Source organism: Rhinatrema bivittatum, chromosome 8 (assembly GCF_901001135.1).
Source record: "Rhinatrema bivittatum chromosome 8, aRhiBiv1.1, whole genome shotgun sequence".
Lineage (NCBI taxonomy): Eukaryota > Metazoa > Chordata > Amphibia > Gymnophiona > Rhinatrematidae > Rhinatrema > Rhinatrema bivittatum.
The window spans coordinates 50,779,244-50,802,202 of NC_042622.1; the positions used below are offsets into that span (position 1 = coordinate 50,779,244).

The 22,959-nt window shown below is 43.8% G+C and overlaps 1 protein-coding gene across 4 annotated transcripts in view; it reads left to right on the top strand.

Annotated features, from left to right (window-relative positions):
• Positions 1-22,959, top strand: part of MYBL2 (MYB proto-oncogene like 2) — a 283,607-nt gene that overhangs the window by 74,750 nt on the left and 185,898 nt on the right. For all 4 annotated transcript variants that reach the window (XM_029612440.1, XM_029612437.1, XM_029612436.1 and 1 more), the window contains one exon: positions 8,191-8,347. In XM_029612440.1, coding sequence (XP_029468300.1) covers positions 8,191-8,347 — 157 coding nt within the window. The remainder of the gene's footprint in view (positions 1-8,190; positions 8,348-22,959) is intronic.

Genomic DNA, 22,959 nt, shown 5'->3' on the forward strand with positions numbered 1-22,959 from the left:
AGTCGATATTGGAACCAGTTTCAATCTTTCTGGATAAAATATTACAGCCCTTCGTATCACAAGCACCGTCATACGTCAAAGATACATCACACATGCTTCAATTTTTGTCTACCATTTCCTTAACTAGTAATATTCTCCTAGTCACCATGGATATAGAGTCACTATACACAGTGATTCCTCAAGAAGAATTACTTACAGTCATATCTGCTGTATTGAAAAATCGCCCTCAACCACAACGCATACCGACCTCATTTATCATTGAGCTTTTACATCTAGCATTGAGCCATAATTATTTTATGTTCCAAGAAAAATTCTTTTTACAAATTCGGGGAACAGCCATGGGGGCAGCAATGGCACCAAACGTGGCTAATCTGTTTGTCACAACGTTTGAGAAACAACATATACAGCAGAATCAGTGGTCGTCAAATTTGAAACATTGGAAGAGATACATAGACGACGTGTTCATTGTATGGGAAGGATCTCAGGCAGCCCTCTTAGAATTTCATTCCTGGCTCAACAATTTGGATTCATGTCTTCAATTCACTATAAACTTTCACCATCACCAAGTGTCATATTTAGATATTCTCGTCACCAGAGATGGAGATTCAGTTACCACCACCCTGTATTGCAAACCCAATGATCGGAACAATCTGTTAAGATTTGACAGCTTTCACCCTAGCACATTCAAATTAAATCTCCCAGTGGGTCAATTCAGGCGTATACGATGCATATGCACGGATAACTCTGAGTTTAAAAAACAAGCTCAAGATTTGGCAGAAAGATTCCTACAACGAGGATATCCCCCATCCAGTGTTAAAAAAAAGCTTATCGATGAGCCCTTTATTCAAAGCGGGACTTTTTATTTTTACCAAAACAACATGAGGATTTGAACCTGCAGACCTTGGTTATGAAGCACACACTGGCCTCACCACTTATCAGTAAAGCCATTAGAAGACCTTGGGCAATCCTGCAGGAAATCCACCCATTATTCAAAGAACCTATCCGTAATGCATACACCCGGGGTAGAAACATTAAAGACCAAGTGGTGCATTCCAGCTTTTATGACCCTCCGCGGATTACTGACAATGTTAATACTTGCACCAATTGTGCTCATTGTGCTCTAAAATCATCACAGACAACTAGTAATTTATCATCCGGACGGACGGTGTCCTTGCCTCAAGCGACGTGCAGAACTTCATTTGTAGTGTACGCTATATTCTGTCCATGCCCACTTATTTACGTGGGCATGACCAGGCGCCCGTTTCGAACCAGATTGACAGACACACATGTTGCCTAAACATGGGCCGAATTGAGGAACCACTTGTAGCACATTTTAAAGATCACAATCATGGGTTCTCTGAAATCAAATGGACTATCTTAGAGGTGATTAAAACGCATTGGAGAAAAGGGGATAGGATTAAGCAGCTCCGACAGTGTGAACAGCGCTGGATTTTCCAATTACAAACAGTGACCCCTCGTGGCCTCAATAAGGAAATAGAGTGGATTCACTTCATGTGAATCCACTCGTCTGTCAAATCAAACACACAGGTGCAGTATGGTGAATTGCATATAATCAGCTCAGATTTCTCAGCAACTCAGCAGAACGCTGACAAGAGGATCAGGCGGCAGAATGTGGTAAGTTGGAGCTTTGAAGCTCCAGCTTTTAAATCCATTTAGGGATGTGCATATATATATACAGTAATGTAATTGTGCGAAATCAGACATAAAGTATTCATGCATTGTGGTAAAAATGACCATATTTCCTGTTTTAACTGTACTCTTAAAAGGTATTCAGTACCGTGTGAAAACGACGGAATTTAAACCTCTCACTTTCAAAGTTCAGGAAAATAGATTTCAGATACTACAACAGTCCCTGAAGCAGCTTGGTGCGAAACGTACGTCGGACTGGACTACATAAGTGTCTTCTGGACCCGAAGCATGGTAACGCCATCTTCACGGATAAATACATCCTCCTGAACAACTTGATCTCTAAAGCGCGGCAGCGCTATTGGCAAGTAAGGGAAGTACCGTCTCACATTTCTTATAAAAATATAAAAAAGAAGAAGAAAACTCTGTTAATAATAAAAGTAGGACTTCAAAGGACCGATGATTAAATGTGACCCGTTGCGGTTTAGACTCAGGCTTACTGCCGACAAACCGCGGGTGTTATGATGGTCCCACAGTCATAAACAAATAAATGCACAAAAATGAAAAATTGTAGCTTGTAACGTATTGGTTTTGAGATAGTGTGGCTCGTTGCACTTTGATAATTAACTGTTCATTCTATTGTGGTAATTGAAGTCTCCCATTATTACCGCACTACCAATTTGGTTAGCTTCCCTAATTTCTCTTAGCATTTCACTGTCCATCTCACCATCTTGACCAGGTGGACGGTAGTATACCCCTATCACTATAATCTTCCCCGACACACAAAGGATTTCTACCCATAAAGATTCAATTTTGTATTTAGTCTCATGCAGGATGTTTATCATGTTGGACTTTATGCCATCCTGGACATAAAGCACCACACCTCCTCCCGGGTGCTCTTCTCTGTCATTGCGATATAGCACTGTCCCATTGGTTATCCTCTTTCCACCATGTCTCTGAGATGCCAATTAAGTCTGTCATCATTCACTGCTATACATTCTAATTCTCCCATCTAACTTCTTAGACTTCTGGCATTAGCATATAAACATTTCAAAGTTTGTTTTTGGTTTGTATTTTCATTCTGCTTTTTAATTGATAGGGATAAGTTAGAATTTTTTAGCTCTGGTGAGTTTTTAGTTACAGGCACTTGGACTATTTTTCTGATTATTGGAACCTCACTGTCCGGATGCCCTAATTCTAATGCATCATTAGTATCCTTTGAAGATACCTCTCTCCGAACCATGCACTGATGAGCGACTGTCTGCTTTCCCCTTTGTTCTAGTTTAAAAGCTGCTCTATCTCCTTTTTAAAGGTTAGCGCCAGCAGTCTGGTTCCACCCTGGTTAAGGTGGAGCCCATCCCTGCACCAAGGTTTAAAACCAGCCAGCATAGATCAGCATTTAGTTGGGCAGAGTCTTTGACTCGCACAGAAGGCTGCGAGCCGATTCGAATTTGGACTAACAACTGTTTATACAAATTTCTGGAAAATTGATATACCGACGATGAATTTATAAGGAAACACCCCCTGAGGAAAGATCTGGCACTGGATCTGAAACGTGGCTGCGTCGGGTCATCATCTGATATCAGATAAGTCAGGACAATATACATTTTTACTGTTGTTGGTAACAAGCTTGTTTTTTTAAAAAAAAGAGAAAAAAGGAAATGTTTTTCACTATTGGTGCATGTTATACACATAATCAAAAATAGGATGGAGGAGGATCGTTTATGATTATAACACTGTGAGATCACCCGGTTGGGGTTACAATACAATTATATGAAACCTTCCTTCCCTCTATTTTTTTCGGAACATTAAGATATTGGATCCTCCTTTCAGGCCTTTGGTTCCCCCGTGGGACCTGAATCTGGTGCTGAGGGCCTTAGTGGTACCTCCTTTTGAGCTTTCGAGACATGTGACTTTTAAGGATTTCTCCATTAAGGTGGCTTCTCTTATAGCTATCTGCTCCGCTCGCCTTATTTCATAACTTCAGGCTCTGCCCTGATGGGCTCCCTTCCTGATCATTTCCTTGGATCTGGTTATTTTCCATCTGGTGCCTGTCTTTCTTCCAAAAGTGGTCTCCCTGCCTTCCATGTCAACCAGTCTTTTTCTCTCTTGGCTTTTTTGTGCGAGGACTGTTGGAGTGAATATAGATGCTTGGATATCAGCAGGGTGGTTCTGCGGTCTCTAGCTGTGACTAATGCCTTCGCAAGTTGGACAAATAGTTCATTTTGTTTGGGGGGAGACGACACAAGGGTGAGGCAGCTTCCAAAGCTACACTAGCTTGCTGGATCAAGAAAGTGATTGATTGCATTGGCCTACATGCTCAGTGGTAGAAAACCTCCTGAACTGGTTCATGTGAACTCTACAAGGGCGCAGTCTTCCTTATGGGCGAAGCAGTTGCAGTGTGCCTATGAACATTTTATAGGGTAGTGTCTTGGTCATTCTTGCATACCTTTTTATGAAGCACTGCAGGCTGGATGTCTTGACTAGGGAGGGCACAGCTTTCAGAGCTGGAGTTCTCAAAGTGGCCCTTATTTCACTCCTTGTTTAGTGCAGCTTTGGTACTTCCCACTTATATTAACTGGATTGGTGGTGCAGGATGATGTGGAAAGAGAAATATGCTTACCTGTTAATTTTTTTTCAATTAGTCCTGCTACAACCAGTCCAGGATCCTACCAGGAAGTATGGCCGCCTTATTTTAGATATTTTAGACTTTGGGTTGTTAGCTGTTGACTCCTTTCTGTTCTTCCCTTGTGGAGGGTTTATTTTTTCTACGCAGTTATGAGGCAAATATGGAGAATGGTGAGGATTTTATTTTTAATTTGGTTTTATTTCTTGAGTTCTTTAAAGTCTAGAAACTTGCTATCGCCTGTCCACATCCTAGGTAAGTTAAACTCGGCAGCAACACCGAAGGTGGTGGAGGGCCTACCTGGATGCAGCAACATCTGGCCTGTATACAGACACCAGGGGCAGCAGGGAATCACGCTGCAGGCGCTCCACCCCCCTGTGAAATGAGGAAGCCGGGAAGTTGCCAGTGCCAGGGAGACAAATCCGCCCACCATCCCAGGCAAGTTAAACCCGGCAGCAACACCGAAGGTAGCGGAGGGCCTACCTGGAAGCAGCAACATCCGGCCCATCACTGACACTAAGGGCAGTGGGGAATCATGCTGCAGGCACTCTTCATCACTCCTCCCCCCCCCCCCCCCCTGCAAAATGAGGAAGCCGGGAAGTCGTTGGTGCCAGGTAGGCAAATCCGCCTACTACTTGCCCACCATTCCAGGCAAGTTAAACTTGGCAGCGACACTGAAGGCGTACGACAAAGGAGCTTTTTCTCCTTCATGTGCAAACCTAAAGTGATTTATACCGTTACTTACTGACCCCTGGCTGGCTCTACTACCATAATGGAACAAATATACCATATCGATCTCACATGAGGACAAGGTCTATATGGAGAGCTAGGAAGGAAAGCTTGAAAAAAGAAACATAGGAATACTAAAGATGATCCTCTCCACAGTAAGTGACAACTCCTCCTCACTCTCTTCCTGCTTCGTTTACTATGCTCCTATTGAATGCTCAATCTCTATCCAAAAAAAAAAAATCCTACTAATTAACGATCTACTAGTGCAGTGGTTCTCAACCTTTTTTCTGTAGGGACACACCTGACAGATGGTTCTCGCATACGTGACAAGCTGAACACATGACTGTCATGGGGCTAAATGTAAAAGTACAGTTTGCATCCACAGGAACCCCCCAACCCACAATAATGGATGTAAAGCAGAATTACGACATTCCCCGTACAACTCTCCCTACAAAAAAATATTCTGGTTCCCTTGTCATCTCAGTAACAGCAACCCAAACTCCTTCTACTACCAGGCTCAATGGTCCTACTTATGAAAATCCACACACACAGATGAAGAGTAGACAAAGTATACAGTCCCAATACTTCAGTAAAGTTATTCAAGCAGAAAGTCTTTTCTTGTTTTATAATTTTATAAATGACTGCTCCACAGACTCAATACTGTATATACAAGTTGTCAATCAGGTCCCCCTACACGGACCGTGTTTCGCTTAATGCTGCATTGGGAGGGACTAACGCAGTGTGTAATTTCAACCACTACAAATAAACGAAAAAATGCATCTTACAAAAGGCATAACATGGGGCTGTAATTAAAGGGCAAAGATAACAATTAGTGCTGGGACACATACCTTACACATAGTCCAGATTCAGTTCTATGGAGAGCAAGCAGTGCAATCAGAGACGCTAATTTAAAGAGCTGTATTTTGGCGTGAAACGGAGCGCCAATGAGAACGCACCAACACAGACATACAGCAGCCAATCAGGGAGCATCAAGGAACTTTCACAGTACAGTCAAATAAAACGAAACCCTTCTATTTCGTTGTTCAGTCCCTTTGGAGTTAAACAATCCAATTTGTAGATCTACTTGTTCCCTATGTAATAAAATTTCTGCAAAATTGCCCCCCCGTGGAGGGGGAGGAATAACATCAATAACAAGAAATTTTAAATCAGATTCTGTATGTGCATGGGAAATCCAATGTGGAACCAATGGTGCTGTTTCTCGACCGGTCCGGATGTTGGACCGGTGTTCAATAATTCTAGTATATACAGACCTAGAGGTTTTGCCCACATACAATTTGGGGCAGGGGCAAATAATCACATAAATGATCCCTCGTGAAGCACAAGTTGTGGAAAAATTTAGATTACAAAAAAATTAAGAGATGGGATGTTGAAAAGTAATGCTAGGAAGAGCATGTGGACATACCGAACAATGTCCACAAGGCAAAAAACCGGAATGAATAGTAGTGTTAAGGGGACTAATATCAGTAAGTTGGGAATGTACTACTATATCTCTGAGATTGCAGCCTCGGTGAAAAGTGACCCGTAAAGGAAAATTAAGACAATCGTGTAATGTCAAAATGGGCCAATGACGTTTAATAATGGTTGTGAGGTCACGGGTATGGGTAGAGAAGGGTAAGATACAATATATCCAACCATCAGAGGACAGAGTTTGGGGAATAAACAAAAAATCAAGGTTAACAAAAAGTGCACGTTATGAAAAGACAGCAGGAACACAACTAGATGAGAATCTAATAATGAAAATGCACATCAGTAAACAATTCAAATCCAGTTACGCCAAGTTATGCATATTACATCGGCTGAAACCATTATTAACAATGGAAGACTTCCATACAGTATTGCAAACTCTAATCTTCTCAGACCTAAAATACTGCAAATCATTACTACTAGGTCTTCCAGCGTGTCACTTAAAACCACTACAGCTATTATAGAATGCTGCAGCAAGACTCCTATTAGGATCCAGGAAATATGATCACATTACACCCTCACTGATCTCACTGCATTGGTTACCAGTACAATCCAGAATTTATTATAAAGTACTAACAATAATTTTCAACATCATTCCAATTACACCTGCTTGTTAGGAGTGACACTACAACCTTACACACCTCAACGAACACTAAGATCCCAAAATAAAGGACTATTGACTATTCCAACAATAAGGAGCATTCATCTGACGCAAATAAGAGATTGCATGTTTTCTGTAGCTGGCCCAAAGCTATGGAATTGTGTGCCAGAGATGTTATGTATTTTATATGAAAGAGATTTACAAGTGAGCTAAAAACATAGTTATTCATAAACGCTTATAAATTAAATTAAAAAAACACCAGAAAATAGAGCCTGAAAGACAATAATCAAACCTGAAAACAAATCTAATGAGAGATTATATGATGTGAAAATTCTTATTTCAATTCCCTGTATTCCCTGCAACATTATTAGTTTAGTTATTAATATGTAATAGAAAATTCACTAGATAGTATTCCTATGCAGGCATTAATATCTATCGCCGTAACCAATCATTGTTTGTCGAATTTAACTATGAATGTCACTTTGTAAACAGTTGTGATTTATACATATAGCAACACTATATAAAATGTCTAAATAAATACATTTATATTAGCCTGTTTCAGGGCTTTGTCAAATACTGGATTTCCACCAAGCAGCACCACCTCTAATTATTGGTGATGTCATGCTGAGTAAAAACAATGCTCTCTGCCTCCATATGCTGATAGGGGGGCATAACCCACCTATTTAGACTGGACTGGTGTAGCAGGCATAATTAACTAACAAAGTGAGAATTTCTCTATAATGTGAGAATCTTAATGATATATTTATCAAGGGAATTATCTAAAAACAAAATTGACACTGCTTTAAAACTGAATAGTCATGTTAATTGTTTACAGCAATGGCAGAACTGAAATTTGAACTTGTGCTTTCCTGAGTATGTGTGTGTATGTGTGTGTATATATATATATATATATATATATATATATATATATGTAGAATATATTCATGTAATTGAGAGAGAATAGGGATCTTTTATTTTTAAGGATAGACAGTCTACCTACCTTGTCTAGATGAACAAGTGGGAGTAATTTCAGGTCCTGTTTGATGCCTACATCTAAGTACTGTTTTAGTTCTTGTAACTTGTTTCTGCCTCCTTCTAACAGGACGGACAATGCTGTAAAAAACCACTGGAACTCAACTATTAAAAGGAAAGTAGAGACAGGAGGGTACCTGAATGAGACAAAAGATGCCAAGCCTCTGTGTCTGCTGTTTGAGATGGAGGGCAAAGATGATTCCAATTACCAAGCATTAGAAGATCCGGTATTGTACCACATTGCTGAATTTATTGCTAAACTTCCAAAGTCAAATTGGGAAAAAAGAGCTTATTCTGGGCTTGAGGCTTCCTTCATATGTGTAGTGTGAGCAAGTTCCACAGGCTATTGTGTGACTGAGATATTGTTTTAATGGTATTGCATATGTTCTTCCTCCAGCCTGGGCACTGTCCAGGGCAATGACTTGTTGGGACCTACAGAGCATCAAACTGCTCCTCTTTGCTGGACAAATCATAAAGTACTAGATCAGTATCTGACAAGAACAGCTTCTCTATTTTGGGGCAGGGGATTGTAAGTCTGATCCTTTACCTCCCAGATTGCTAGCATCTGGTAAATAGGCTCTTGCTTCTTTCCTGGAATCCAGAATTGCCCATCATACTAAGCCTGAGGCTACAACCTGTGTGTGTGTTCTCTTTTTCCAAGTCCTGGAATTGCAAGTCCTCTCCATTGTATATAAGATGAGGCAGAACTGATCCATGAGATCCCCTTATAATGGCACCTATGAGAGAAAAAAGGCATTTTCCATTTCATCCTGCTATACCAGTCCAGACAGGTGGGTTTTATCCCCTTACCTGCAGATGAAGGGGAGAGTACATAGCTTTCTTAATGACATGATCACCACTACATAGAGGTGGTGCAGCACGGAGAAACCCAGTATGTTCTGCTTCCAGCAGATGGTATGATAGATGGTGGTGCAACAGGATTTTGCTTTTGGCCTGTCTCCTGCTTGGAGGGATTTGTGCATTGGCTATTTTTTTTACCTTGGACCAGGCACCTGGTTTCAGCCAGAGTAGCAAGCCCCTTGAAGGTTCCCATTTCTAGAAGGGACTTGGTAGAGCTCAGGAGGGAGGTTCTTACATCTAATGGCACTTAAAAAAGATTGTTGGACTAGCAAGCTTCAAGGTTTGGAAGAAGATCTGGTATTGTACCACACTACCACCAACCAACCTACTCCTGGACTGTTTATGAGGAACTCTTTGGGGGGGGGAAAAAAAAAAAAAGTAAGCGACAAACTGGAGCACTGCTAAAGCATAGGGGTGATTTGAATGACCTATTTCTAGCTCAGGTAAGTGTTTGGAGGATGGGGCCAGGTATCTTTACCATGTCTCAATACCAAGACTTGCTATTGCAGCAGCAATTTGTACTGGTGCATGAAATGGGCGTACTGCAGCTGGAACTGTGGGGCCTGTGACTGCAAGCGATCTGTGGCTGCTATGGGACTCTTTTGCACTGCTTGCATAAAGAATGGGAAGGTCCCTGGAGAGTATTCTACAGCCTCTGGGTAGGCATTGGGTGCTTCTTCTAGTGTGGGGAAGGAGTCTCTCGCAGAATCATGATCAGGGGAAGCCTTTCAGTTGCCGGGGTTAGTGGGGAAACTCTGCCATCTGAGGCCTTTCCCCTGCAGCCATTTCTGCTTCTCATAAGGTGTTTCTCAGAAATGCCCCAAGATTTTGGGGATTCGATTATTAGGAATGTAGATAGCTGGGTGGCGGGTGGGCGTGAGGATCGCCTGGTAACATGCCTACCTGGTGCGAAGGTGGCGGACCTCACGCGTCACCTAGATAGGATTTTAGACAGTGCTGGGGAGGAGCCGGCTGTCGTGGTACACGTGGGCACCAACGACATAGGAAAATGTGGGAGGGAGGTTCTGGAAGCCAAATTTAGGCTCTTAGGTAGAAAGATTAAATCCAGAACCTCCAGGGTAGCATTCTCTGAAATGCTCCCTGTTCCACGCGCAGGTCACCAGAGGCAGGCAGAGCTCCGGAGTCTCAATGCGTGGATGAGATGATGGTGCAAGGAAGAAGGATTCAGTTTTGTTAGGAACTGGGGAACCTTTTGGGGAAGGGGGAGTCTCTTCCGAAGGGATGGGCTCCACCTTAACCAGGGTGGAACCAGACTGCTGGCGCTAACCTTTAAAAAGGAGATAGAGCAGCTTTTAAACTAGAACAAAGGGGAAAGCCGACAGTCGCTCAGCAGCGCATGGTTCGGAGAGATGTATCTTTAAAGGATACTAATGATGCATTAGAATTAGGGCATCCCGACAGTGAGGTTCCAATAATTAGAAAAGTAGTCCAAGTGCCTGTAACTAAAAACTCACCTGAGTTAAAAAATTCTAACTTATCCCTATCAATTAAAAAGCAGAATAAAAATACAAACAAAAAACAAACTTTGAAATGTTTGTATGCTAATGCCAGAAGTCTAAGAAGTAAGATGGGAGAATTAGAATGTATAGCAGTAAATGATGACATAGACTTAATTGGCATCTCAGAGACATGGTGGAAAGAGGATAACCAATGGGACAGTGCTATACCGGGGTACAAATTATATCGCAATGACAGAGAGGAGCATGCGGGAGGAGGTGTGGCGCTTTATGTCCGGGATGGCATAGAGTCCAACAGGATAAACATCCTGCATGAGACTGAATACAAAATTGAATCTTTATGGGTAGAAATCCCTTGTGTATCAGGGAAGACTACAGTGATAGGGGTATACTACCGTCCACCTGGTCAAGATGGTGAGATGGACAGTGAAATGCTAAGAGAAATTAGGGAAGCTAACCAAATTGGTAGTGCAGTAATAATGGGAGACTTCAATTACCCCAATATAGACTGGGTAAATGTATCATCGGGTCACGCTAGAGAGATAACGTTCCTGGATGGAATAAATGATAGCTTTATGGAGCAATTGGTTCAGGAACCGACGAGAGAGGGAGCAATTTTAGATCTAATTCTCAGTGGAGCACAGGACTTGGTGAGAGAGGTAACGGTGGTGGGGCCGCTTGGCAATAGTGATCATAATATGATCAAATTTGATTTAATGACTGGAAAAGGAACAGTGTGCAAATCCAAGGCTCTCGTGCTAAACTTTCAAAAGGGAAACTTTGATAAAATGAGAAAAATTGTTAGAAAAAAACTGAAAGGAGCAGCTACAAAAGTAAAAAAATGTCCAAGAGGCGTGGTCATTGTTAAAAAATACCATTCTAGAAGCACAGTCCAGATGTATTCCACACATTAAGAAAGGTGGAAAGAAGGCAAAACGATTACCGGCATGGTTAAAAGGGGAGGTGAAAGAAGCTATTTTAGCCAAAAGATCTTCATTCAAAAATTGGAAGAAGGATCCAACAGAAGAAAATAGGATAAAGCATAAACATTGGCAAGTTAAATGTAAGACATTGATAAGACAGGCTAAGAGAGAATTTGAAAAGAAGTTGGCTGTAGAGGCAAAAACTCACAGTAAAAACTTTTTTAAATATATCCGAAGCAGAAAGCCTGTGAGGGAGTCAGTTGGACCGTTAGATGATCGAGGGGTTAAAGGGGCACTTAGAGAAGATAAGGCCATCGCGGAAAGATTAAATGATTTCTTTGCTTCGGTGTTTACTGAAGAGGATGTTGGGGAGGTACCCGTAATGGAGAAGGTTTTCATGGGTAATGATTCAGATGGACTGAATCAAATCACGGTGAACCTAGAAGATGTGGTAGGCCTGATTGACAAACTGAAGAGTAATAAATCACCTGGACCGGATGGTATACACCCCAGAGTTCTGAAGGAACTAAAAAATGAAATTTCAGACCTATTAGTAAAAATTTGTAACTTATCATTAAAATCATCCATTGTACCTGAAGACTGGAGGATAGCAAATGTAACCCCAATATTTAAAAAGGGCTCCAGGGGCGATCCGGGAAACTACAGACCGGTTAGCCTGACTTCAGTGCCAGGAAAAATAGTGGAAAGTGTTCTAAACATCAAAATCACAGAACATATAGAAAGACATGGTTTAATGGAACAAAGTCAGCATGGCTTTACCCAGGGCAAGTCTTGCCTCACAAATCTGCTTCACTTTTTTGAAGGAGTTAATAAACATGTGGATAAAGGTGAACCGGTAGATATAGTATACTTGGATTTTCAGAAGGCGTTTGACAAAGTTCCTCATGAGAGGCTTCTAGGAAAAGTAAAAAGTTATGGGATAGGTGGCGATGTCCTTTCGTGGATTGCAAACTGGCTAAAAGACAGGAAACAGAGAGTAGGATTAAATGGGCAATTTTCTCAGTGGAAGGGAGTGGACAGTGGAGTGCCTCAGGGATCTGTATTGGGACCCTTACTGTTCAATATATTTATAAATGATCTGGAAAGAAATACGACGAGTGAGATAATCAAATTTGCAGATGACACAAAATTGTTCAGAGTAGTTAAATCACAAGCAGATTGTGATAAATTGCAGGAAGACCTTGTGAGACTGGAAAATTGGGCATCTAAATGGCAGATGAAGTTTAATGTGGATAAGTGCAAGGTGATGCATATAGGGAAAAATAACCCATGCTATAATTACACGATGTTGGGTTCCATATTAGGTGCTACAACCCAAGAAAGAGATCTAGGTGTCATAGTGGATAACACATTGAAATCGTCGGTTCAGTGTGCTGCGGCAGTCAAAAAAGCAAAGAGAATGTTGGGAATTATTAGAAAAGGAATGATGAATAAAACGGAAAATGTCATAATGCCTCTGTATCGCTCCATGGTGAGACCGCACCTTGAATACTGTGTACAATTCTGGTCGCCACATCTCAAAAAAGATATAATTGCGATGGAGAAGGTACAGAGAAGGGCTACCAAAATGATAAGGGGAATGGAACAACTCCCCTATGAGGAAAGACTAAAGAGGTTAGGACTTTTCAGCTTGGAGAAGAGACGACTGAGGGGGGATATGATAGAGGTGTTTAAAATCATGAGAGGTCTAGAACGGGTAGATGTGAATCGGTTATTTACTCTTTCGGATAGTAGAAAGACTAGGGGACACTCCATGAAGTTAGCATGGGGCACATTTAAAACTAATCGGAGAAAGTTCTTTTTTACTCAACGCACAATTAAACTCTGGAATTTGTTGCCAGAGAATGTGGTTCGTGCAGTTAGTATAGCTGTGTTTAAAAAAGGATTGGATAAGTTCTTGGAGGAGAAGTCCATTACCTGCTATTAAGTTCACTTAGAGAATAGCCACTGCCATTAGCAATGGTTACATGGAATAGACTTAGTTTTTGGGTACTTGCCAGGTTCTTATGGCCTGGATTGGCTACTGTTGGAAACAGGATGCTGGGCTTGATGGACCCTTGGTCTGACCCAGTATGGCATTTTCTTATGTTCTTGCCAGGTTCTTATGGCCTGGATTGGCCACTGTTGGAAACAGGATGCTGGGCTTGATGGACCCTTGGTCTGACCCAGTATGGCATTTTCTTATGTTCTTATGTTCTTATGTTCCCTGGTGTTGATTCCTGTAGGAAGATCATCTATTTTAGCTGCTTGGGGTGGGGACATGCATTTTTCCAAGGAATTCTCACCTGAATTTTTTTTATTTACTATGTCGGGCCTTCTGTGCCATTCAGAAGCCTGGAGGTACAGGTCAACCATCTCCATTGGGTCCCCCCTTCAGGGCGCAGCCTGGGTAATCAGGTTGTGTTCGGATTTTCAGTTGAGCAATCCCGAAGCGGCACAGGAGTTTCCTGAGGACCAGCTGGATTCATTCAGCTATGATTCTCTGGAGAAGGGCAAGGTTGCTTCAGATAGAGAAGACAATTCTATTATCACCATTTTTTGCATAGAGTTGGAATATTGGCCCGCATTCATCAAGTAGTTTCTTCACTTAGAATTGCAGCTCCCGATGTTGAGAGTCCCTAGACTGGGATCACAATACTGAGAATGTAAGTTGACTAAGGCATTCCCTCTTCATTCTGAGGTGGAAAAAATAGTACTTTTGGAATGGGAGGCTCCAGAGAGTGGCTTCCAAGGGAGTAAAGCATATGGTCAAGTTGTATCCCCTCCCACAGGTGAGGATTCAGCATCTGTTTCAGATGCCATGGGTGGATACCTCAGTCACTGTTGTTACTAGGAGGACCACTCTCCCTGGGGAACCTAGTGCTTCATTTAAGGATCCACAGGATAGGAAGATTAAACTTCCTTTGAAACACATTTTTTTTTCTGCAGCTCTGGCAATCCATGTCTTGGATCTACTGTAGTATGGTCACTCAAGCATTGTTGCAATGGATTCAGCAACTTCTGGAGAGAGATGAGGCAGCCCAAATGGAGTGAGCTGCAGCGTTTTTGGCTCATGCCCTTTATGATCTCCTCAAGGTCCCTAGCCTTAGGGATAGTGGTGAGGCGAATCTGCAGACCCGTGGTTCAAATCTAGGCTGGCTAAGGTTCTTTTTAAGGGATGGTTATTGTTTGAAGAAGATCTAGAACAGCAAGTGAAGAATCTTGGCGTTCTTTAGGTAGTTCAGCTTTAGAAAGAGCTTATCAGCCTGGTAGAGGTTGTTGATATTTTCGTGATTCCAGATGCTATAGACCTGGCAAGCAGATATAATTTTATTCTTTCTGGCCTCTGGGCAGGGCTCGGAGTGTCGTCTTTTTTTTTTGTTTGTTACAAAAAAGCCAAGACCTGACCTGCCTTCTTCCACAAGAGCTGGTTGTATTTTCCAGTGAAGTGCTGTGGGTTCATGCTCTAGTTCTCTCTGTAGGAGGTTGCTTGCAGCAGTTTTACCAGGAGTGGATCCACATATATCATAACAGTGGACTTTTGACATAATCTACATTGGATATTCTCTGGAACTTGCCACTCCATTTCCCGATGCCTTCAATGTTATCCCCGTGTTCTTCCGCTCCAAGAGAGATGCAATCCAGGCCATTTTTGAAAGACTTCAGCTGCTAAAGGCTATAGTTCTGGTTCCTCACTCTGACCAGGGTTGCGGACAATACTCAATTTCATGGTTCCCAAGAAGGATGGGACGTTCAGACCTATCCTATATCTGAAGGCTGTCAACAAAGGCCTTTGTATTTCACATTTGGAATGGAAACTCTTTGCTCCATCCTAGTGGAGTGAGGAAAGGCGAGTTTCTATCATCCCTGGATTTGAGGCATATTTTCAGATTCCAGTCAAGCCAGAAGATAAAACATCTACATTTCTGCATTCTTCAGCAGCATTTTCAGTTCCCTGTACTTACCGGATCAGTTCAGACTCCTGGATTTTGCATCCCCTCCAGCAACTGGAGAGAGAGAAAGATTTGAATGACTCTGCCTTATATACCAGGCTGCCACCCACAGTCTATCAGTATTATTCTGTCTCTTGCAGATGGTAGGGGGGTAACACTCACAGTCTGTTCTGATTCTTTAAAATAAATAAATAAATAAAATAAAAAATAGTGACAGAGATTATTTGGTTGGTATGTTCTTTTGATTAGATTTATTTCCTTAAAAAAAAAAAAAAGACACGTTGAAGGTGCCTTGAGGTCTCTTGCCTCCCAGGGGGTTGGTAGGTCCTGAGGGGACTATCCCCCCTGGTCGAGAGGACAGCTGTGGCTCAGGGTCGAGGGCCCTACTGAACCCATAGGGCTGCCCAGCTTGGGGTGATACCGGGGAGCCCGGATCACTCACCCCCAGCCAGACCATTTCAGGACCCGATCGCACGGACAGCTGAGCAGGTTTTGCAAATTTATTCACCACGGCGGTCAGGGAACCTTGTGCTCAGTTTAAAAAAAAAAAAAAAATTCTTAACTTCTTTTTGTAGTTTCCGTTGGCTCCCTAATGCCGCGCGGTCAGTCGTGTCGAGTGTGCAGCTCCAGGTGCGTGTGCCTCTCCAGGGATGGGCTATGCTCAGCCTGCGTCTCTGGAGGTGAAGGAACGTCGGAGGCTCTCAGGGGGGTAGTTCTTCGCTGGCAGTCGAGTTCGGGGCTTTGCCGACGTTGGTTTCTCGGTTCTTGCTGCTGAGGGCGGGAAAAGCTGCCATTTTGAGCTCTGGCTCAGCAATGGCTCAGATTGCGGTGGGAGAAGGGAATTCCCTGCCCCCCCCCCTATCTCTTCAGCAGCCAGTTCCGTGGTCGGTCTCCCCTGCAAGGCCAGATGCTGCAGGGCGAGATGTAGATGCTGACACGGATACAGCTTCAGATTCTTCTGCATGTTCTTCGGATTTTATCCTAGTGATGCAAGAGCTTTTAAAGCAAAAAAGGCAGGTAAGAAGTCCGCTTCTCACCCCGGGAACTTCTCGGGGTCACTCCACAGGGAGAATAAGAGACCCCAGTCGCTGGACCTAGGGGGGTCTTTAAAAGGGAAGCATCCTTTGCGGTCCCTGCCACACCGGGATGATAAGGATACTTCTTCGGATACCCCGGACCAGGAGGATCAGGATATGCCGACCCAGCCCCCGAGAGGTGTGGAGGGTGACGGCGATCAGCAGCTGGGAGCTACTCGGCAGACCCACATCATCGAGGGCGATGATCCAAAGGTGGTCCGCCTGTTCAGAAGGGATGAATTTGGCCCCCTCATTCCTGCCATTTTGGGGGAATTGAGGCGCCCCCTAAAGAATCTAGATTAGGATCTATGGATCCAGTCTTATTGGGCCTGAGGGGTCCTCCTACTGCTTTTCCGTTCCATTTCTCGGCTACGGACCTGCTTTTCTGGGAATGGGATACCCCAGACTTGGGGTTAAAGGTTATGAAAGCGATGGATAAGCTTTATCCTCTTCTGGAGGAGGCTTTGGAGATCCTGCGCGTACCGTAAGTGGATGCGGCAGTTTCGGTGGTTACAAAGAAAACCACTATTCCAGTGACTGGATCCACGGCCCTTAAGGACCTACAGGATCGAAGGCTGGAGTTGCAGCTTAAGAAGATTTTCGAGGTCTCTGCCCTGGTGGTCCGGGCAGCGATGTGTAGCAATTTTGCTTTAAGAGCCGGACTCCGCTGGGTGCAACAGCTCCAAGCCAATGAGGGACTTTCGGAAGAGGAAGCTAGGCAGGCAAGTCGCCTGGAGGCGGTGGTGGCTTATAGTGCGGATGCACTTCATGATCTTTTATGGACCTCCGCTCGCTCCATGGTCTTGGCAGTGTCGGCCCGAAGGTGGTTATGGTTGCGGAATTGGTCTGCGGATGTGTCTTCCAAATCCCAGTTGGGTTCTTTACCTTTTAAAGGCAAGCTGTTATTTTGAAAAAAACTTGAAGACATGATTCAGTCCTCGGGCGAAGTCCAAAGACCTGTGTCTGGCAGCGATCCGCCGTGTGCTGCAACTGTTGGAGTTTCTCGGCTGGGTGGTAAACAGAGCCAAAAGTCACTTAAGCCCCTCCCAATCCTTGGAATTGTTGGGAGCTTTGTTCGACACACGTCAGGGGAACGTTTTTCTAACGTCGGACCAAATTACAGGGACAAGTGAGGATTCTGCTGGCAAAACAGCCTCCGCGAGTCTGGGATTACTTGCAAGTCCTAGGATCCATGACATCGACTCTGGAATTGGTTCCATGGGCATTCGCTCACAATGCGGCCTTTACAATCCGCATTGCTTTCCCACTGGAGTCCAGTTTCTGAACAGTTTTATCGCCTCCTGCCGTTAATGGAGTCCACTCGGTCTAGTCTGGATTGGTGGCTGTGCTCGGACAATCTGGGCCGTGGGGTTCCCTTGGTGATTCCAGAATCCGGTTGGGGAGCAGTTTGTTTGCGGAAGTTGGTCCAGGGACTATGGTCTCCGGAGGAGTCTCAGTGGTCGATCAATCGTCTGGAGACCAAAGCAGTTCGTCTGGTGCTGGAGGCCTTCCTCCCTCTGGATCAGGGGAAGGCGGTCCGGGTGCTGTCCGACAATGCGACCACGGTGGCCTACATCAATCATCAGGAGGATACAATGAATCACCTGGTGGCGTTGGAAACTCGCCTGTTGGTTAGTTGGGCAGAACAAAACCTTGTAAGCATAGCCGCGTCCCACATAGCAGGGGTCGACAACGTGCACGCGGACTTTCTGAGTCGAAATCAGCTCGATCCCGGAGAGTGGGAATTGGCGGACAGAGCTTTTCAGCTCATTTGTGACAAATGGGGCACACCCTCAATGGATCTCATGGCGACATTCAAGAATACCAAGGCCTTGCGCTTCTTTGCGTGTCACAGGGACACCAATGCAGAGGGCGTGGACGCTCTTGTCCTACCATGGCCAACGACTGTTCTGCTTTATGTGTTTCCTCCGTGGCCTCTTATCGGCAAGGTGCTCCGGCGAATAGAGAACCACCCGGCAGATGTAATCCTGGTGGCTCCCGAATGGCCTTGCCGTCCATGGTTTGCGGATCTTGTCAATCTCGCAATGGAGGGACCCGTTGTGGTTTCCACACCTTCCGAATCTGCTACGTCAGGGGCTCGTTTGTTTCGACCAGGTAGATTGTTTTTGTCTAGCGGCATGGTGTTTGAGAGGCAGTGTCTAAAGAACAAAGGTTACTCAGATGCGGTAGTGACTACTTTGCTGAGATCGCACAAAGCCTCGACTTCTCTATCTTATGTGCAGGTCTGGAAGGTTTTTGAGTCATGGTGCGTTGAGCGTAGTATTGTTCCCATCCGGTCGTCCGTGTCCGACATTCTAGGTTTCCTTCAGGCAGGGTTTGCTAAGGACTTGTCCTGCAGTTCTTTGAGGGTCCAGGTGGCAGCTTTAGGCTGCTTACGAGGGAACATATGGGGAGTGGCTTTGGCTGCGCATCCTGATGTTTCTCGCTTCCTTAGAGGAGCAAAACATTTACGCCCGCCAGTGACTTCTCCATGTCCGTCCTGGAATTTAAATGTAGTTTTTACGGCCTTATGCGTGCCGCTTTTGAGCCTTTGAAGAGGGCAACCCTGAAGGACCTCACTTTGAAAGTGGTGTTCCTGGTGGCAATTTCTTCTGCGTGTCTGGTCTCCGAACTGCAGGCGTTGTCATGCTGGGAACCCTTTTTGAGAATTTCTGATTCAGGGGTTACTTTGCAGATGGTTCCATCTTTTCTTCCAAAGGTGATTTCTTCCTTTCATGTGATTCAGACTGTGGAACTCCCGTCTTTTGCTGATATGGATAGGTCGGATCCCCTTTCGAGGGATTTGAGAAAATTGGATGTTCGCAGGGCTTTGTTGCGATATCTGGACATGACTAACGATTTTAGAGTCTCTGATCATCTTTGTCCTCTGGAGTGGTCCAAAGCGGGGTAATATGAAGTCAAAGACCACGATAGCCCGGTGGCTGAAAGAGGCAATAAGTTCTGTGTATTTGCTTCCTGGTCGGCCTTTACCAGTGGGGCTTAAGGTGCATTCCACCCGTTCCCAGGTGGCTTCCTGGGCAGAGTGTCAACAGATTTCCCTGCAAGAGATTTGCAGGGTGGTTACCTGGAAATCTTAGCATACTTTTGCGAGACATTACAGACTGGATGTCCAGGATTCGAGGGAAGGAAATTTCGGAGCCGGTGTGTTGTGAGCGGGCCTCTCCGGATTCCATCCCCGGTAAGTAACAGCTCTGGTACATCCCAACAGTCTGGACTGATCCGGTACGTACAGGGAAAAGAAAATTAGTTCTTACCTGAATTTTCGTTCCTGTAGTACCAAGGATCAGTTCAGAGTCCCGCCTGCTTAGTGCATAAAGGTAATGGAGAGTCCGCTACGTTTCATTTGCTCTGCAGAGGCTTCTGTTTTTACCGTTTTTAACGGGTCTGGTTCATAGTTGGGGTCAGTGATCCATATTAAGTTTTCGGTTCATGTACATAGTTAGCTTGAGTTAGTCATTCTGCTTTGACATTGCGTAATACTGGCAGACTGTGGGTGGCACACTGGTATTTAAGGCAGAGTCATTCAAATCTTTCTCTCTCCATCTGCTGGAGGGGAGGCAAAACCCAGGAGTCTGGACTGATCCTTGGTGCTACAAGAACGAAAAATTATCAGGTAACTAATTTTCTTTTTTAGCCCTTCTTTTCAGGTTTGACCACTGCTCTGCAAACATTTAGAACATCATGGTAGTAGTGACAGCCTTCTGAGGAAAGAGGGTATCATGATTCATCCTTACCTAGATGATTGGCTGATTAGAGCCAAGTCCTATTAGGAAAGACTCCAAACATCCGACAGAGTGGTCCAGGTTTTAGAACTCTTGGACTCTGTAGTCTTGCAAAGAGCAAATGTTTTCCTTTTCAGACCTTGGAATATTTGGGCGCCATATTCGACATGGAGATGGGATGCGTATTTCTAATCTTGGAGAGAATAACCAAGTTCGTGTGCCAAGTTCAGGAGCTCGTGACTCAGAGGACCTTGAGAGTGTTGGGCTATCTACAGCTTCTCGGCTCCATGGTAGCCATATTGGACTTAGTACCTTGGGCCAAGGCCCACGTGAGGCCCCTTCAGTGTTTGCTAATGTCCTGCTGGTCTCCCCATTCTCAGGAGTATGAGTGTCATCTCTCAACAAAAATCGGTGCAGGGCAGTTTTTTTTTTTTTGTGGGCGACTCTACAGAATCTTTTTAGGGAGTGTGAATATGGATTCTATCTCACAACAGATGTGAACCTGACAAGTGGGGGGGGGGGGGGGGGGCATATTGTCTAGATCAGGTTGCTCAAGGTTTGTAGTATCAGAAGGAGGCAGCTTGGTCCATCAACAGATTGGAGACCAGAATAAGGTTGGTCTTTTATCAGTTTCTTTCGCCAATTCAGCCTATATTATAGTAACATAATAAAGAACGGCAGATAAAGACCAAATGATCCATCCAGTCTGCCTAGCAAGTTGCTTATGTTAGTAACTGCCACTCTGTGCAGATTACCCCCATGCCTCCTGTTAAGGACAGTAGCATTGCAGGCCATGAGAATGTTCAGGCCAATTTTCTAAGCAGAAATCATCTGAATACCAGCAAAAGGGAGTTAAGTTGGGATGCCTTTCAACAGATCATGCTTCAATGGGTCTGCCTCACATGGATTTGATGGCAACTCACAAGATTGTCAAGATGCATTGGTTTTTCAGCAGTGTCAAAGATTTTGGAACCAAAAGAATAGATTCCCTCATTCAGCCTTGACTGATAATGGATGTGCTGTACATATTCCCACCTTGGCCATTGATAGGCAGTATCGTGCAGAGGATAGAATTGGTGAGGATTCCCAATCTGGTGGCTCCGGATGGCCGAGGAGGCCATGGTTTGCGGATTTTATGAAGTTGCAAATAGATATCCTCTCTAACTCTCAGTAGCACAGTCTCCTGGTTCAGGAACCAATCTCCATGGAGGATCCTGCACCATTTTCTTACGGTTTAGCTCTTGAAAGGTCATGACTGAGAAAAAAGGTTACTTTCCTTCTGTTTTTACTCTTTTGAAAGCTTTTAAGTCTTCAACCTCCTTGGCCTATGTTTGGGTCTAGCATCCAAGCTTTTTATAAGGAAGAAGTAATTTTCTTCTTGGGCAAATATCCCTTCTGTTTTAGCTTTCCTTCAGAAGGTTCTGAATAAGGACTTAGCTTTAAATTTTCTTAAAGATTCAAGTAACCACCATCTCTTGTTTTCAGGAGTAGAGTCCAAGGAATCTCAATTGCTGCTCATTTGGTTGTAGCCCGTTTTTTCTTCGAGGTGTGAAGAGACTTCATTCACAATTTCGACCAGTGGTGCCTCTGTGGGATCTCAACTTGGTACTGAAGGCTCTAGTGGCATCTCTCTTTAAACCTCTGAAATATTGTTTGATTAAGGACTTATTATTGAAGACAGTTTTTGGGTTTTTTGGTTGTTTTTTTGGTAGCTATATGCTCTGCCAGTTGTATTTTGGAAATTCTCAGACTATTTCCTGTAGAGATCCTTTTTTGATCTTTGTGTCCGATTCAGTGTCCATTCATACTATATATTCCTTCCTTCTTAAAGTCATATTGGTATTTCTCCTCACCTCAACCAGTGTGTCTTTACCAGCATTTTCTTAGGAGGAGTGTCGGGGCAGGAATAAGTTGCTAAGATTGTTGGATGTTTGCCGAGTTCTCCTTAGATATCTGGAGGTCCCACATGCCTGTCCATTCTGTGGAAAGGTGCTTGTTCTATTTGTCGGACTGTAGAAATGAAATAGCTTCTAAAGCAGTGATGGCCAACCTTTTGAGCTCAGTGTGTCAAAATTCATAAAAAAACCGAGCATAACTCGGGTGGTGTGTCACTTCTAGAAAAATCCATAATTTTGTGATATTTGTAGCTCTAATCAACAAAGTTATAATTTTAATATATATACTGTATTTATTAATAAAGCAAAAACAAATAATTCTTTACCTTACCTGCTTAGTGACTTTTTTGTTGCTGAATTTCATTGGCTAAATCTTCAATTGAAGGTTGGTATTTCGTACACTTCAAGTCCAAGCAAGCGTTACAAACTTCATCTGTCAGTCGGTTTCTTTTATTGGCTCCCATTCATGTTCACAACACTCCCTCCCCATCTCCCAGGCATGCACACATTCATTCTCAGACACACAGACCCCCAGGCAGGCACCCATGCATTCACACACATACACCCCCAGGCAGAGTCCCATTCATACACATTCACACACTAAAGGTAGACCCCCCCTCTCTTTCTTTTGCCAGCAACCTCAGAACCTCTCTCATTCCTCTGCTGCCACTGTCATTGATGCCACATGGCTATTGCGGAGGTGCCGATTGCTGCTACTGACACTGAAGTCCATTCTGCTGCCTCCTCTGTGCAGGCCCCGTGGGCTTCCACTTTCTCCATGCTGATCTCGTACATTGTGAGATCCGTTGAGAAAGTGCTATTCTTGCACATTCCCAAAGAGTACATGTGCCAATCACTAAAAAGTACATTTTTTTTTTTTTTGCCTTTGCTGTCTGATCTTAGTTTTCTA